The 18,946-nt window shown below is 37.1% G+C and overlaps 1 protein-coding gene across 1 annotated transcript in view; it reads right to left on the bottom strand.

Moving 5' to 3' along the window:
• Window positions 1–603: 603 nt before the first annotated feature.
• The window catches only part of LOC124156598 (coronin-6), an 86,223-nt gene continuing 67,880 nt past the window's right edge, over window positions 604–18,946 (bottom strand). Inside the window, exons 3-10 of the mRNA XM_046531238.1 lie at window positions 17,337–17,491; window positions 16,675–16,772; window positions 10,540–10,718; window positions 8,056–8,277; window positions 6,993–7,199; window positions 6,732–6,884; window positions 5,402–5,551; window positions 604–3,514 (exon numbers count right to left, since the gene is read on the bottom strand). Of these exons, the coding sequence (XP_046387194.1) occupies window positions 3,221–3,514; window positions 5,402–5,551; window positions 6,732–6,884; window positions 6,993–7,199; window positions 8,056–8,277; window positions 10,540–10,718; window positions 16,675–16,772; window positions 17,337–17,491 (1,458 nt within the window). The 3' untranslated portion in view covers window positions 604–3,220. The remainder of the gene's footprint in view (window positions 3,515–5,401; window positions 5,552–6,731; window positions 6,885–6,992; window positions 7,200–8,055; window positions 8,278–10,539; window positions 10,719–16,674; window positions 16,773–17,336; window positions 17,492–18,946) is intronic.

The following is an 18,946-nucleotide window of genomic DNA, read 5'->3' on the forward strand; positions in this document are numbered from 1 at the left end:
TATTATCAGGTATGTTTGTGCTTAGCCAAGTTTCACTCAAGGGAGATAATATCACACTATCCCCATGAAAGAGGACTATCATTATGGCCAAGATTGGTAATCTATGAGAAAAGATTTTATTGCTCCCAGTAGTAGATGCTTGGCCAGACAGCTCTGTTTATATCCCACCATAATGAATGAACTGAATTCTTGATGCTAGATGATCGAATCAAGATCCCAGTTTTTGCTCGTAATGAGCTTTTCACCACCTTAGGCTTTCCAAAATTTGTGAATCACCGCCCTTGTTGCAGAAGGCCTCGGTCAGGTTAAAAGTATACCCCGTTTCTCCTTACTCACCTGAGCTGGTGCCTGTGTGTGATCTCCTGGATGGAGATGCCTGCCTACGACCATTTGGCAAGTCCTCACCTTCCTAACTGAGCGTTTTGATCAGCCCCTCCTGAAAGGTGGCAAAGGCTTACTGAGCAGTCATATTTTCTCTGGAAAATTCTACACTGCTGTGGCCAGGTACGGTAATCACTCCATCTCCTCTCCACTACTCTTTAACTTCCGGAAAAAATACATTATGACCTTGAGGTTTAATGAAGAGGAAATAAAATATTCATGTATGAAAAGTTCCCAAAGGTTTTGGAAGAAATTTATTCTTGAAATTTACAAGGAAAATATACAGCAATTTATTAAAGTATCATCGCAGTCATTGCTTATCAAGTGATAACATATGTGGCAAATTTTATTTTACCAGATTCATAACTTGAAAATAATGCCCATTAATATTAGTTTGACTGCTATTAATATTCAAGGCACCTTCACACAACACCTTGCCATTAACAATTTGTACTGACATTCTTGGTTTCATTAATGGGACTCAACATTAATCGCTGTAACATATGCGTAAACTGCTCATTAAAATATGACTCATTCTTAAAATGAATACCTAGCTTGAAGAGCTAGGTAAAAACAAAAATCAATAAAAACATTAACAGTTAGTATCTATCAACAATTCTTTAGGAAGTAACGTTAGAATTACAAACATTTCATTCAAAATTTATTATAACAACCTTTTTCTTTTGAAATAAAAAAAACCTAAGAAAAAGGAACATGTGCATTGTAGTGAAACTCATGGCAATTTCTGTCAAATTTGACAGAAAAGTAAACGATTAGAGGTGGGTTAAAGCGTCATGGTTTGCTAACATTATGACCAGATTCATAACATAAATTACAAGAAAATAAACATTTTTACATAATATACAAATATATAAATGGTGACAGCATTGCAACAGACCAGAGGAAAAATAAAATAGCTCTAATGCTGCAGAATTGTAACTCGGGGTGGCTTATTTGACGCAAGCAGCCAACATCTTTAAGTATGTAAAAACACAGCTGCATAAGCTTATCTTTTTTGGCTACAGTCTGAAGATAATAAAACGCACTTCAGGTATTTCTATTCCACTTTTTTTGGCGACTAGTATTCAAGATTTACAAAAACCATAAACATTAACACAGTTAGACTTTGCACTTATCCCTTGGAAGAAACATTTTTGTCCGATATCCAACAATCAAATGAATACAAAACAATTAGTTCGCATGAGTTGCTATTTGAAAATTTGCACCATCTGGAGGTAAGGAAAGGAAGTTACGAATGGGAGAAAAACGCGTTAAAAATACACAACTTGTATAACATTATTAACCACTGCAATGCAGCCTCACACATACTACACAAGTAAAAATACACTGAGCACCAGTTTTCAAGTAATTTGTCCCCTCTTGTGCCAAACAATTGTGACATTTTAATTCCTGTCCTCTATAAAAATAGACACCTCCTTCTCAAACTTTCCAGTGCCTTCACCAACAGCATAACACCCGTAGAATTCTCTTCCATTTTTAAACATCACGTCAACAATTGAACATGAGTTGCAGCAGTATATGCTTAAGCATTAACGAGATTAATATCAATTTTTATTTGACATAACAAGCTGAGTAGTACCCTCACAGAATCTGATGACTTTGAGATACATATGAAGGTTTTATCACATGGCTGAGGTGAGTAATAATGTTTCCCACGGAGCTATGTATTGTGCTATCTACACCAGTAGACGTTGCCAAACAGAAACTGAAACGTGTGTAAAATGTTAGCTCCAGGAAACACTTCCAAATTTTGGTTGATCTAATTATCTTTCCAGTTTATCCTCATTAAAGCCTTCAATTAGAAGATGGATCACAATAAGTCGCTAAATGCCTTTGATGCTAAAAATTCAATGGATCATTGAGAGTACTTCCTTACTAATTGGAAATATTGCACTCAAATGCAAGTTCATTCCATAATGGAGGAAGAGAATAACCCATGGACCAAAGATTTTTTTTTCTCATTCCACTAAGGTAGGAATATTCCTTAAGAAATTAAAAAAAAAAAGAAGAAAACTGAAGAATTCTGACGTTGTAGTAGTTGCACATTAAATTGCCATTCCAACACAGTCCTGAGCAAATTATAGTCGACTTATTTAATACTTAGCACCTACGCAATAATGGTAATTTGAATCAGGGCCAACAAATTGAGCACGAAAGCACAACAACACATTTTTTTGCCGTTTGGTGGCAGAGATTGTCTGGATAACTAGAGATAAAATCAAGCAAATAATTGTCAGTCATCAAATTACAGGTGATTAACACATATTGCTGGCTGAAAACCTCAAGCTTACTCTTGGACAAAATACTATTTAACCTCAGATTGTTTGCCACAACATTTAAAATGATGAAGACAAAATCACTTCTCAAGTTACTGAACTTACTTTAAGCCAATTTGTGTGGTTAAAGTATTGTAACTCTAGCAATTAAGTAAGACCAGTTAGTAAGCCATTATCACAATGCACGCAACAAAACACTCAAACTCGCAACTGGCCATTTCCACTCGTTTCAGAGCAAGAGCCGCCACCCACCGTGGTTCAATTCAGCACTTATACCTAACAATCTCAACACACTAAAAAAAAATACTACAGTTTCTCAAGAAAATTGCGATGAATTTTCATGAGGTGTTACAGACGGCATTTTATCCATGCATAACAAACTTAATTCTTTAAAAAATAAAGCCTGCCAACAGCAAAGCTAATCACATTTCAGATTTCCTCCCCGTTCTCGCATCTTGCAATTTGTCCGAGATCCACCAGTTATTCATGGCCAGTTTAAAAAAAAATGGACTACCATTTCATTGGGCTGGGTAAAATGTCATTCACTCGTTTTCCTCATGACTTCCGTGTTCGTCGTCGGCCGTTTTGAGGTGCGGACTTGCGCTCGGACTGCCGTGGTTCACAGATGCGGGGGTGGGCGACACAGACGGGCTGATCCCAATGCTGGGTGGCTGCAGGCCGGGAGGCCTTCCCATCCCGAGCCCGTCTCCCTCGTCCTCCAATCCCATGACATTGGCCACGGGCCGCGCTTCCAGCGCTCGTATCCTATTCTCGTGCTTCACTATCATCGCCTTTAGCTTCCGAATTTCCTCCTTCATGTCGTCCATGGCTTTCTCCTATTGCAGGTAAAAATATTCATCATCAGTTCATTTGCACTCGGCAATACATGTTTCACAAAAATATCAGAAAACTTCAACTAATCGTATTATTGAATGAAATTAAAATCAAGAAGATTTTGTGGGTGATATATTAAGAGAATAATGAATAATTTCATTAATAAGCTTATTACTACGGATGGGACTGTTCCACATTTTCCCCGTTCTGGTTCTCACTTCCATCAATCAGTTCCTGGTTCTTTCATTTGGTTTTTAGTTCACCACTACAATTCCCTGCCACTGATAACAATTAACCACTAATACAATCAGAGTAATACAATTTGGTATAAGATGCCATAAAGCACTAAAACGACAGTGTTTTTAATACTTTACTTAAAGGAAATAAATTTAGTATAATGCCAGATACAGTAAATGTTAATTACCAATTAATCAGTTATAAGTATATCGGCCACACTTGGAGATGTGCAAGAAAAGTCAGTGAGTACAATTAGAAATTAATTAGATTTAATAACCGATCTCTGAAGTTTTGTAGCACATGCCACTCAGAAATTTTTTATTGTTGCTTTATTATGAAATAACTTCTCTCATTGACTAACAATTAAAATAAACATGTAATTTGCAGAATAATTTCCTGATAAATAATAGGGAATGAGACTTATGAGGTTCTTTTGGAATCTTATGAGTAAGTGCATATAGTCATAGTTCAGATTTCACTTCACAATTTTTTGTTCAGAAAGAGCAACAGTTGAACATATTCTAAATATTCATTTCTTGGCAACAATTATGTTAAAGGTACTAAAAAGCCTTCCTAACGAAACAGTGGTACCCGGATTACATACATACATACATATTTCTTAGTAAGTTTTTGCAAACGTGAAAATTTGCTGCATCCTTTCAGTGGTCCCGGATTTAAGTGACAATGTAATTTCAGAAAGAAAGGTGTGACCTCATTTTCTGCACCATCCACTTCACTTGTTTCACCACCAAGTGCTTTACAGTGTTGACCTTTTTTGTCTCTTTTGATCCAATACGTGCCAAGTATGTTTTTGGAGGATGGCACGTGGTTGATAGCAATATGTCTTGCTTCAGTCATGAGATTTTCCTGAGCAGCCGCTAACTTTAATGGATCTTTGATGAACATGTATTGTGGATCACCATGCCCTTCTCAAAGAATGTGCAACACTTTCTCCATTAAATAAACGCCGAGGGAGAGTCATCAACACTGCCAACGTAATCCCCCCTACCAGTGAGTCTTTGCCTCGTCAATCAGATATTTGGCAACAAGTCCTAAGCTTGTTTAGCAGGATAGATCCTTTCATAGAGAGGCAGGACAGACTACTTCTCAATGCACAAATTGGCACTCCCATTGTCTGATGGAGAGTCACTCCGTAATGTCTTTTAAGGAGAATTCAACACATGAATGTAAGACTAAAAGCAAATACTATTAACTTTTTTTTGTTATGAATGACTTTTGCAGAGAACATAAATGGATAAAACACATCCATTGAAGTCCATCAAATAAATAATGATAATCACAGTTCAAAGCTTACACTCATGTCTTTTTAAACTTATGCTTTTCAAGTTTTGGGATTGAACTTCAGCACCATTCTCATGAAACTTATGATCTTATGAAACTTGTTTTCAATTGAACCATTCTTTGCAATTTAACTGAAGAGGTATTATGTACTGTGATATGTGAATGTTACATTTTAATGGTGAGGCATAATAAACTTTATATCAGTCTTTTGTTGCATTGACATTTACCTGAACTCGTTAGCAATCAACACTTTTAGGACACTAAGCCTTGGCTGTATGAGCCAATCTAAAATGAGTGATTTTTTTTTAACTGCCAATACAGGATAACGTTAGGTAATTAGGAATGCTCACCCAAACGGCAGCTTCAATCACTCCTCCGCCATACGAGCCCCCTCCGTCCCCCACCGATCCTCCACCTCCGCCCCTCCCCTCGGAACCCCTGCTCCCGCCTTTGCCCCCCTTGGGCGGCATCTTGTCTAACACGTTCGATCTCCGACTCACCTACAACACAAAATTACACGTCATCAGAGATCAAACATTTAAACTTGCAACCCAAACACTTCCATAACAGGAATTTATTCCATATGCATGAAAAATAGAAGTACCTAATTTATATTTCATTATCCCTTTAGAAACAAAAAGAGATACATGATATCACTGGAAGTTAGAGTATTCTGTACTAAAACACATTAAAAGTTTCATATGCGTGCATCACAGGCATTTCAAGTCCAGAAATATCAACACTCAGTAAATTTATACTTTAAGCTCATATAATCATGTATATATTTAACAGGCAGGAGTGCATGAGATGATATGGCTACAAATGATGAAGTCAATAAGAATTGTTACAAGTGAAATGATGGTAGAAAAACATGAAACTCCATCAATATGATCATGAGCAGAGTAATAACACAAGCTGACAACTGAAACCAAAACATACGCTACGTTTAATCACGGAGAATTTCTTCTCTATCCCTCTCACAGGAAAGACACCTTTCAATGAGGCTTCATAAATTAATATCATAAGAATCAAATCAATGCACAATGAATCACAAGTCTATTGCTGTTTCGTGGACAACAATTCTACCACACTATCTGTTGGGATTTCAGCCTTAAATAATTTACTCGGCTTTCAATGTACGTAAGGCCCTTCCTCTTGCCTTGTAAAAGAAAGCCAATTGGAATACAACACGAGAACATCTGCTATGTAACAAGCTGGGTTACAGACTGAACGGCCACAGGAGATCATACGTGATTAGAAAAACAAAAAACAGCGCTGCCAACCCTTGTGTGTGTCCTTGGTTACGACATCTTACAGATTAACAACACAACACTATCACAAAAAGTACCTGACGTATGGTATAGGCCATTCTGAACGTAGAAACCTCATCAACCTATTGAATTAAGTATATGAATCATAGAACAATGAACTTTTGATTTTTAATTTTAATGAATTAATCCAGTATTTATTTATGAAATCACAAATTAAAAATTGATGCATAATGCCTTACTTGATCCCAATAAAAATCAAGATATCACGAGACTCCTTGGATAAGCTTTGTGGTTGTTGAGGTGCTCAAAATTCTAGCGCGTTAACCTTCACGCCAGGTGTGCTGCAAAAAAATTAATCAATCCAAAGATGACCACGTGAAGCCAGTGTTTCTGGGAAGACTTATCTAACCTTAAGGTCACTTTTCTTTGAGCTAGGGGTATATCCGCTACGTAGAGATATTAAGGTGGGGTCCGCATCTTTCCCAGAAGCCCACTCTTCGGCCGACAGTGCAGCGTCTTCTCCCAAAGTGTCAGGATACAAATCCTCTTGAAACAGCTCAGACTGTGGGAAGTTCAACACTCGGATTAGCATTTAAACTAGCCCTTACATTTCAGTTTCTTAAACGTGAAAACATTTCAATGAACTTTGAAGCCATGAGGTCAAACTTACCTTTCGAGGAACAGTCATAGTGATGACTTGACACAAGCCAGAATTATTAAGACGATAAAACCGAGTTATCTCACATGAATTTACATCACAGCCTCTTTTAGGCATCATGCCGATGCCACGTTGTGGATCTGGGGTCTGGAACGTGTTTATGTAATGGACAAACGGTGGCTCTGGAGTAATTTCAAAATAACGAATCACACTATCACCCTGGGAAGATAAAGTAATGATGAGATGGTATTAGAATTAAATATAACCAACACTTGAAATTAAACATAACACTGACTCCATATTCTTAAGAGTCAAGAAAAAAATATTATTAATTTTTAAAATAGTTGCAGAGAAGTCAAGCAAATGAATGCAACAGGAAAAAATAGACAACGCTTCCAATGTTGAAGCTGCATGCACCTGATGACACCTTCAAAGGTGAAACTGACTGAATTTATGTAATCCATCAACAGTGGGAACCACTAGCTTTCTCCAATTGCAGTTGTCCACCACTTTGACACAATCTAACTAACTACGATTCAATTAGCAATGGAATGAAAACAGTGGTGCTGACTCAATGGGTCTCGAGCGGGCCCGATCTCCCTTAAAAATTCGTTATGGGTGAGAGGAAAAATGTGTCAGGCTTGTCGATTTTCCCCGGAGTGTCCAGATATCAAGATTCGAGTTATCAGGGTTCTAATGTTGATCATATGACTCGTCTAAAATGCTTAAAAAACTTAAAACTCACTACTTATAAAATTTCCTAGGGCAAGATCCCCGGTTTGGGCCCACCCAATATTTTTTGTAAGTTGGCATCCCTGAATGAAAACATCACACAACTTCAAGGAATGAGGGAAGTGGATTTGGAATGATTTGATGGTGCTGCAAAGGTGCCATGTTTTCTTCCCCATAGCAGACATAGCGAAGATTAAGTTATAATTTATATTAAATTATCACAAATCCAATTGGTGATACATAGCATAAATAGGGTTGAAATTTCAGGGTGGACGGATGATGTGTATTGGCAGAAGCAACAAACTAACTGCATATTTGTAAGTGTGTATTCATGCAGACATACCTTTCCACACAGGTACACGAGACTGGTGTCGGGGTCATAGAGGGGAAACATGACACCATTGCTGGTATCCAATTCGACCATGACAATGGGCTCGGCTAAATGCTCGGGTGCTCGCAATGAGTATTGCCTCTCACTCATTTTGCTGAATCCTGTGGTAAAAATCAGCCCAGAACGAAGAAATATTGCGCGGGTTGCTTTGCTTCCTTCATGACAAACTGCTTCCTGATGAAAATCAGAGTACAATGATTAATGAATGCATGATAGTGGGACTGTTTTACTACCTACATATATGCATGTACAAATATTTTATCCACACTTCTTGGGGAGCTGTTAGTTCAAAGGTTTCCATGGAGTTGTTGATATGATCTTACATAGCATGTTTTCGAGTATTCATTTGGGTCTCTTGGCTTAATTACAAAGACTTTGCTGACTCTACAGCCAGTGTTTCCACTATGCTAACGTGCAAATGAATACCCTTAAGCATTTAGTCATTATTTCATGAGTAGCACTTGGATGTCCATAACTAAGCCACATAATCCAGACTCAAGGCACTTATGGCAAAACAGAGATGGCCAAAAAGAATATTATAAAGTACTTTGGTAAAAAAATTGTATGTATCTGCTGCAAGGCCTATTTATGATGTTGCCATTTGCATCACAGGGGACAAAATCTCAATTACTTAAGGAGTGCACTTTGAGCACATACAAATAAAGCATTTCTATAATAAAAGGAGATCATAAAAACTGTGGTGCCCATTGAAAAAATAAGCCTTAGAGATAATATGCCCTCTTTGTTTTGCCATTAAAAAATATACAGTTTACTCTAAGCATATCAGTTATTTATCCCACGATTAGGAGCACCACAACAAAAGGAATAACACTCTCATCACATTGAGTTTTTGGTATAGTTTGGTCATTCACCTTGAAAATATTGCCATCGTTTAAGGATGGGGTAGCACACAAATTAACATTTTAAGTTTCTGTTTTAACATTTTTGATGGAAATAAATACAAGAAACCAGAAAATGATTTTATAGAGATTCATTCAAATGACACAATAGATTGACTAAATAAATAAATTGAGAGGGAATTGAAAGGCAAAGTTCTAGTAGGACCTCCCACCAGTCCCCTGCAAGACAGAGAATGTCGCAAGGGGAGTTGGACTTGGCGTAAGAAGGAAGGCGTTCAAAGTGAGGAGGACTGGCATTGCTAGGATGCTAAAGCAAACGGTAACAGTATTTCCTTCCACTAAGATCGCAGCACTATTCTGTATCTTCCACGTCACCTCCTAGGGGCTATTTCTCCGATAGATAGCCATTATGCGGGTGGGTAGAAGGTGTTCCAGTCATACTGGGAGGATAAAAAAACTCTTAGAGAGAAACCCACGAGGAGGCTGGCTGACAGTGAAATCAGTACCGTATGCAGACCCATCAGGACACGCCTCTCGAGTCTGAGCACAAGTCCCTTTGCGGAGGCATCTCGAGAGGGGAGGGGAGGAGACAGAGTGAATAAAAATAGGATGGAGGGGCTGCCGCAACGACCCCTTCAGGGGTAAGGACAGGGTGGGAAGAGAAAGGATTGAGAAAAATGTCATTATGGCGACGCAACTGAGAGTTGTGGCTGGATACGTCTGTATGAGTGAGTAATTAATTGGATGCTAACCATATACCGGACAAAGAGTTATTTTGTGAACTGCTTTTCGGAGAAAATTAATTTTGCGAAAGGGCATCAAGAGAAAAGAAAATGCAGGTACAGGTGTAATTTAATAATATTCTTGAATCCAAAAATATGTAATAACTCGGTGGAGTGAAATAAAATTGTAAGAAATGGAGGGGTTATGGAAGAAGAAATAATAAGGAAAGGCCAGTGTGTTAACATTGGAGGAAAAACCTATAAAAAAGTAAATAAACAACAGATAATGATGGTAGCTTCCCCAAGAATACTCCAGTTTAAAAAAATGGCAATAAATAAACACATTTGATTGTTTTAGGAATCAAGATAAGCACGAAAGATGGGGAGTAGTTAAAGAAGAATTAGGACTCATGATTGAAGATGACATCAATGCCCATTAGGACATGATGATTCAATACGGAGTGCATGACTTAGCTACAGACAACCTGCTACGGTATATTTAGAAAATGCAATACCTCTAATTTGAAGGAAACTTACTAATGAATAAACATAGAACTAATTAATGAGATTAGTAAAAACTTTTACAACAATTTTAGCCTTAATACATAAAGGAAAGACTGTTTTGGCAAAATGATAGCCATTGTATTATGCACTATCTAACACATAGGTATTCCATATTCTATTTTGTCATAAGTTGCATAAATTTAGTGTAATTGATTTAAAAAATAAATGATCAAGGAGCAGGTATATCTACCACATCTAATAATCTATATATCATGCAATACTAATGAAGGGATTGAAAAACTTAAAGGAAATAATTGGTAAGACTTAAGAACTAAGCTCTATATATGTACCTCTTCAACTTCCCCTGTTCTAGGATTGATAATTCTCATCTTCTTGTCTTTACACGTCGTGAGCAGTTTTGAACCATCCCAATTCCAACATGCACTATAAACAACATCTGGATGACAATCTATGTGGTAGAGAACTTCTCCTATTCCAACATTCCAAAGCACCACCTGGTTGTCACTCCCTAGCATTGTCAATTAAAAACAGATCTTCAGTGAATAAAGTGCACACAAGCAGCTCAAGTGCATGCAATACTAATCACTAAGAGGGATTTTCCCAGTGAAACACATTTGACAGCTAGGCAGCCGTGGACAGGAACTGAAACAGGCATAACAGCTATCAAAAATTATTTTTATTTCTCATAGTCAGAGAGGCCTCTAGGCCTTCAAGTAATACTCCCAAAATAAATGTATTCTTTACAAAACTGCCCCTGCTGCATGCTAATCAAGAGTGAACGTTTCCAAATTCAACAAGTGAGGACAGAGCAGATAATATTTGGAATAAGCAATTGAATTACTCTAAGTGTATACTATGGGGTTTTCAAGGAATATTATAAGATTGTAGAATCTAGCACACCTAAAGCATAATCACATTCGTACCATGCAAGCAAAGTCTCTCAATAGAAATGAGACAACTTCGTTTAAAATCCACTAAGCTCATCCATGCACACAATATGTTCACTACTTATGGCACATGCAAGAGCAGAAGAATAAAACTATCTGGATCATTTTCGACAATGAATGCATGACACTAATCCTTTAGCACATTTGAATTAACCAAACCAGACATAACAACAGCTGCATTTTATGTGATTCATAAAACTAAGCAGCTTCTGACAGTCTGGGCTCTTGAAGTGATATGTGAAGTGAAAAAATAAAACAAAATTTTAAAAAACTGTTTCAGCCTGTCTTAATAATTTTGGATTGAAAATGCACAGCATATATATTTTCATGGCACACACATACACAAGTTATCCAAATATCATCACATTTTTTATTATATTATCTGTGCTGACACACAGGTGATGTAAGAAGCCAAAAAATTTATCATTTATACGGGAATATCTAAAAAAATTCATAGAAATTACAAAATGGAAGAAAGTAGCAGCTGATATACCTCTTATATCTTTCGCTGATAAAGCAAAAAAGATTCCTCAAATTAATCACATTAATACTCAAAACTTTTTCCACGTTGATTACAAAGTTTACCCGTTTCAACAACTTGAGCAAGCTCACATAAAAATATTCAAATCACCTTTTAAAGTGGGTCACTCCTTAAGTGAGAGAGAGAGTATTCTAATCTTTTAGTTCCTCGATGCACCCTGTCAGTTTTCAATACAAAGTCTGTATCATACTTAACTCTCCAATTGCCCATAAAGAAATTGAATGAGATTCCTACCACCTATAAGAGACTTCTATTTCAAGTAGAACCCCTCTTCAACTGAATACATATTTTCTAAATGCAAAACTGGTATATTTCTACTTGCTGTGTGTCCCAATATCTACTCATGATTTTACCTCATTATACTCCACAGACATAAATAAACTCACTTTGTCAATGCTCCATAAAAAAGTATTTCCCCAATTTGCATTTCAAAGTTACTTGACATTATCTAGTTAAACACTCTTGCTAATTTCTTGCTAAATTTCTATCAGATCCATTAATATAGTGGGGTTCAAATGTGATGATCTCAGCATCACTTTGAAAGATATTTATTTTCAATTGCTCAAGCAACCTAAGGCTAGCACACAGCAGGTTGTAAATACCAGAAAGGATACACGATGGGATGAATATGTCATTGCAAATAGAAAACTAACGCAAGAGCTTGCATCAACATATTAATAACATCTTATAATGGAATTAACTCTTTTGTGGAAAACAAGACAAACAAATCGTAAATGAATATGGAGGGAAAAAAATCATGCAATTAGCATGGCGCTCTTGCACATTGAAAAGAAATGGTTTAAGGGACCCAGCAGCTGTTATGAAGTCTAGGCAAGCCTGTAGTGAGCAGCCACACATTCAAATCCTCCCAAAAATTTCAGAGTAATACAGCCTTGATCGTACCCTCCCAAAATGTAAAACTTATCCATATGAACCCCTCCCTCCCAATTTTTCCGACTACAGCCTTTAGTTGAAGTACTATAATTTTCCAACAAAGAGAGAGAAATCTGTATTATAAATACTGAAAAAGACTAGAAAGGGAAAGATTCACCCACAAATTGAATTAGTGGTTATTTTCTTGATAGAAATGTATTACACAGACACACAAACCCTACCTACATGACATTTTAAAAAATACAGTACATGTATAACAGAAATAAGAAACAAAAACCATGGGCTCAATGTTACCAACCGTATCAACTAGTAATCATTAACCCTTTAAATGAAATGGTACAAAAAAGTATAAGCAAATAAATTTGATTTTAGGCCATAGCAGTCGAAGTTCATGCATGTCTAGGAAAAAAAACTTCTGTGGGCTAGAGGGTCTTACATCGATTTGAAAATTTTTGATAAATTAACACTTTCGCTGCTGGCCATTTTGATGAAAAATATCGCTGTGAGCGGCAGTGGTTTTTCTGCATAACCAAGTAGATATGTCTCTATGGATACCGTAAAAAATAATAATAAAAATCCTATGATTGTTTTAAACAAATAAAACGAAGGACGCACCGGTGCGTCTGCCGCTCACAGCATTGCCAAAGCTATGCAACCCGTGTCACATGCGTTATGCAACCCGCTACACAAATATTTTTATCTCCCTTAATTCTCATCTAACGTTCTTATTATTCGACTGATTTTGCTAATAAATAGATGTTTTAAAAATTTGGAGTATTCGAAAGTGATAATTTTTTTAATGAAAATATAATTTTCCCGTAAAATAATTACAAACTCATAATTTACTCATGGTTTTGGGATAACTTTCAAGAATCATCCTGAAAAAAACACTAGAATGAAGAGTGCTATTTAAGTCAGCAATAAATATAAGATGTTAGAAAATATCCTAAAGCATAAAACCGTGTTTTTACGGGCAACCTGGATCGTAAGTGCTAACATATTTCCTCACTCTATTTTTGGCTCATACTCGGCACTTCTTTCTTCCTTTTCTTTTCATTTCCAAATTATGTGGTGAGTGACCATGTTTAGGGGAACTCATTGAAGGCATTAACTCAGGTTGGACATTTAGCAATGTTTATAGTATAGTTTATTAATTCATCGCGGTATTCTAACAAATGTACACGTTTCCCACTAAATCTTTGGTATAGAATGAAAGAATGAATCATTATTATCTGAATTAAGTATATTCTCAGCTTTAGGTACCAATGGCGAGTTTTTGTTTCGTAAAGATAATATGACAACAATTGATCGGTCTAATCTTTGCCTCCAAAATGTTTATTGTAATCGTCCACCATACTGGGCTTAGTTGAAACCCTTCCCCGCCTGCCCGCAAAATCGTGTCCATACTCGGAGGAAATCATCTTCACATCTCTTCATTATCAGAATGACTGTACAGTATGTTTTCTCTGTACAGCATGTTTTTGCAGACAATGGAAAAGGTTCACGCTGTCGTAAAAGTTATCCCTGTACACAGCGTGCCCCTTATTTTTTAAATTTGCCAACAATTTATGAGTGACTTTCTCTGCGTTCCATGCTCCCCCCACTTTTTTACCCTCGGTGCCACAATATATCAAGCAATCCAAATCCAAACCGCGTGGTTCAGTGATAATGTACAATTTTATTTCATATTTGTGACGTTTGTAAGGAATGACTTGTTTTAATAGTAACTGTGGATAACGTCAACTCCATAGAACCATGGATTCGTCTACACTCACAGCCCTTTCCACGTAGTACAATTCACTCATACTTGCATAGAATGTATCATGCAAGGGTCGTATATTGTAAAATGGATCACTGGGTAAGTGTTCGCATTCAACCACATTTCTATCTTAGTGCATAGCGCGCAATATTTGCAAAAGCTATCTCGAGACATGTATATGGAAAAAACAGGGAGATAATATATTTCAGATTTTTTCCAATAATATTATAATCTACTAAGAGAAATAAAACCCATCGGAAATAGAAGGTCAAAAAAGTTTCCAATTATCTTCGACTCAAGACTTATTCCAAGACGATATTCTAATTTGGAGAAGTATTATTTCGAACCACATATTCAGCATTGATATTCGTTTCTGTTGCAACTCAAAAAACATCATTGGCAATGAGTCGTAAGTCGTAAGGATTCCCGCTGGGAACATTTAATTTTTGTCCTGAGGTGCCAGTAAAAGGGATATCTGTTACTTGGAGTTCATCTTTGTACCATAAATAGAAGTTATTTGAGTGCTTTCGGAACAGTTTTGATGAAGAAGCATGGGCGTTTTCTTCCTGACTCTCTTTGGACGACTCCTCTGGAATTCCTTCCTGGGATGCATTATCTTCCTTGCTGTCCATCTCCTCATCAAACTGCATAAGGATATCCATAAACTCTTAATTAGTCTTTTTCTTCAAAATTCTCTAAGGATATTCATCTCTTTTTTCATCGCGTTCCCGCTGAACCAGACGTTGATGCCACTGGCTCCTCAGCCATCTAATGTAATGGGAAAAAATCAAGATATTCAGGTAACCGGTGACACCTCCGATGATACTTCAGAGGATAGATATCTCCGAAAATCGAGCATATCAATCTGTTCCGAAGGCCACGAGCACCTAGTACTTTCCTGTGGCAGCGTCGTACTTGCAATGATATTTCGGCCAGAGGGCGTGGAGGGATGAGAGTGAAAGGAATGCCTCGACGACTTTGTTTTTATAGGCCATACGAAACGATATCCGCATGAAATGAGACGAAATATTACCCTTTTATTTCACACATTATCGTGATCGTCTTGGAATTCCCGGTGTTACATTTCCGTCATACCGGCATTGAATTTCATTCTCAAGGTCAATGCTAATGGATCCTGTGTAAAATATTTTATCTTGAAATAGTGGTCGATTTCAGTTCCGTGTGTAATGTATACGCAGAGTGGTAATTATATACCTATCTGTCAGTTTAACAAAGTACATAGCCTTTGCGATTGAACCGTAATATAACGAGACACTTGTTTATAATATTGTGTTTCGGGGTTTTGTGGAACAAGTGATCAAAATTCGGCAACATTACGGCATGTTTACATAATCAATAGGCTATATGGAAGAATAAAAGAAGAGTGCAATGGATTATAATTCATTATTATCGAATTTATGGTGATAATTTCTTAGAGCTAACTTTTTCCACGTTATGCACGATAAAGGGACATGTATAGAAAATTCTGGCATCGAACCTGGCTCAATCACGCGTATTACTTTTTCAAAGGATTTATTATAGCTAAACGTAATATCTTTTATGTACAAAAGAAGCAGCCATGACAATTGTCCAAACCAATGTGTTCACATATTTTTGCAATCTTCGGATATATCGACACATTTCCACATATTCGGATAAACTGAATATAAAACTTTATTTGACATAAATAATATTTAGAAGAGTTTATAAGGCATACGAGACCCATTTATCTCCAGTTCCGAGACAATTTAGGTCAGAAAAATTAAAATATCAAAAAAATTACGAAAAAATAGAAAAAAGATGAAAAAGTATTTACCTAAATAATGAAAGGTGAATCCTAGAAACGACGGCCAATACTGGATGGTACGGAATGTAATAGAGCAGCGAGAGGTAATTTGGAGCGCCCAAGACGTTCTCGGCTGATTCTATGGGCATTTGAAAACGGGTCGAAGCAGGACGCACGGGTGCGTCCTCCGCTCAGCATAATAGTTTGCGCAGGACGCACCGGTGCGTCCGCCGCAGCGAAAGTGTTAACGAGAATTTGACTCCCATTTTGACCCATAGAATAAATTTCTTTTATCGCCATTTAGCAATAACTTAACTCACGGTGAAGGGGACTAAGGCATAGTAGTAGAGGTATATGCTGATATGTGCTGATTAAAAACATTTTCATAATGCTAAGCTCAGAGAATGCAAGCAAGGAATCAATCCAGCTGGGCCTTTCATTTTGATAAAGACTACAAATCAATGTACATATGTACTTAGCCCTAGGTCCATTTTATTGAAAATGATTTTGGATTGCATGCTTCTCATTGGGACTCACCAGCTGTAAGTAAAATGTTTTGCGCAGAGGGATGCCATAAAACAAGGCCCACCCGCCTTTGATGGTACAACAGATCTACCACAGGTTCTGTCAGTGTTCTGCAAGGCAGAGAGAAAAGAAGGCATTAAAGAGACTGATTTCTACCGTTCTTCAGGAGGAACATAGAGCAGTTTAAGTAAGAGGATAATCATAATTGATACAAATATACTATGCACTTATAAGTGACTTACTCAAGGCATAGAAGTTTTTCGGTGCACAAAAATAATTTTTCTGCCCTGGCATTGACAAAAATATTATCCCTTCACACTACTCGCAATGCCAAGGAATACAATACCTAATGAAATTCCACCTCATTACATTCCACAAATAAACTCACTTTGTTAACACTCCATAAAAAACTATTTCCCCAATTTGTGTTTCAAAGTTACTAGACATTAGAAAATTAAACAATTTTGCTAATATGAGCCCCTCATGTAAATTCTCAAAGATAAAATCAGGTGAATCATGAATAGTCATTGGAAAGTACATTTCCTTCACTTAGTATTTTCTTTTCAGCAAAGCAGATGAGTTTGCAAATATTTTAAAACTTGAAATCATACAATGATGAATAATAACGATCCATTCTCACAATGAACAACTAAGAAATTTAAGCGCACACCCACCTTGAAATACCATGGTCTGGTATTTGCCACACTTTAACAACACAGTCCTCTGACCCACTGGCGATGACGTTGTCGTTATGAGGACACCACGCAATGTCCAAGACAGGCCCTTTGTGGCCCCCGACAAGTGCATGGTCAGCTGCTATGCGTCCAACCTGATCACGGGAGAACAAAATCACACGCATTACACACTGAATCTCGACAGAAAACATTTCAAAATGCTTGCACTGCCAAATACCACATTTCACTCCCGGAGTATAAATATACAATTGGTTACAAAAGTATTTCCTATCCGCCATCACAGTTATTTGAAAAGTCTAAAAATATACATGTACATAACAATCCCAGAAATTATCTACTACATACTTCAAGTCAATTTTTTACAAAGAGATTAACTTCGCTTGCTTCAACTATCTAACATAGAATGAAATGAGCTTTTTGTTCATGCACGTGTTACCTCCATACCACTATTTCTTACTGAAATACTAAATTTCTACCTCAAGTAGCTGTAACCCGTCAGCGCCCAAAGTTTTTTTTAAATTCACACATATTTCACTTTTATAAAATATGATACATATGAGCTCAATGCAATGAACACAATTCAAACTGGCTGAATAACAGAGGAAACCTTCTACTAAGTATGTGCACCAAAACGTACGCTAAAATTCACATATTAAATGCATTGCAGGAGTATTGGCTCAGCACTGCACTGGGTGCCATATGGCACCCGTGGGCGTTGACGGGTTAAGTTTGAAACAAACAGCCACTGGAATAGGTATTAGGAGAACGTACATTCATCTGTGAATTAGCAGACCTGGTACCTGCTTTGCAGGTAGATTCTCTCAGGTTTCTACCCCAAAAATGGAAACATACCATTGAAATGAAAAGGAAAGCAAGGTGGAATTTCCTCGGTTTTCTACTCCACGAAGAGACCGCAATTGATTCCTGTGTTCTAGGCTTGCAGCCACTGCTTCACTACTCAATTCTTACACTTTTGTGCCCCAACTTTTCACAAGCAATGTCCTGGGCTTTTTTCTGCACCACATTTTCATTAATACATTGTCTCTCTCACTGTAAAAAACTCAATTTTTTGCAATATTCTCTGCTCCATCAACTGCTAAAATTCCAAAACTACAACCAAAATATGGAAACATAGCCTCCACATTGAACAATCTAAACTTTGTGGTTATTTTGGCATTCAACAGAGCTTATACATTGCAACTTCATTCTTTTTACGATCTTCAATTACTTTTTTTCAAAGTTTTACTGGAGGTGTGTCGTCTCTTGTCAGCATATTTAATTAATAACCATGAACTACCAAGTCAGAAAATATGAGGTTGAATGGCAGGCCACATGACAGTCCTGTATTCCCCTTGTGACTAATTATAAGTAATTATGCAGTGTTCAGAAGAGAGGGTAAAAGAAGTCTTCTAAAAACCTTAATCAGAAGACAGGACAACTTAAGCGGCCACATTATGAGGCATGATGCGCTGATGAAGACAATTGTAGAAGAACCGGTTGAAGAGAAGAGGGGCATGTGATGGCCCCAAATAAATTACATGGGACAGGTTTTAAAGGATGTAAAAGAGAGGAAATTTGTATGTGACAAT

This window comes from Ischnura elegans, chromosome 3 (genome assembly GCF_921293095.1).
Source record: "Ischnura elegans chromosome 3, ioIscEleg1.1, whole genome shotgun sequence".
Lineage (NCBI taxonomy): Eukaryota > Metazoa > Arthropoda > Insecta > Odonata > Coenagrionidae > Ischnura > Ischnura elegans.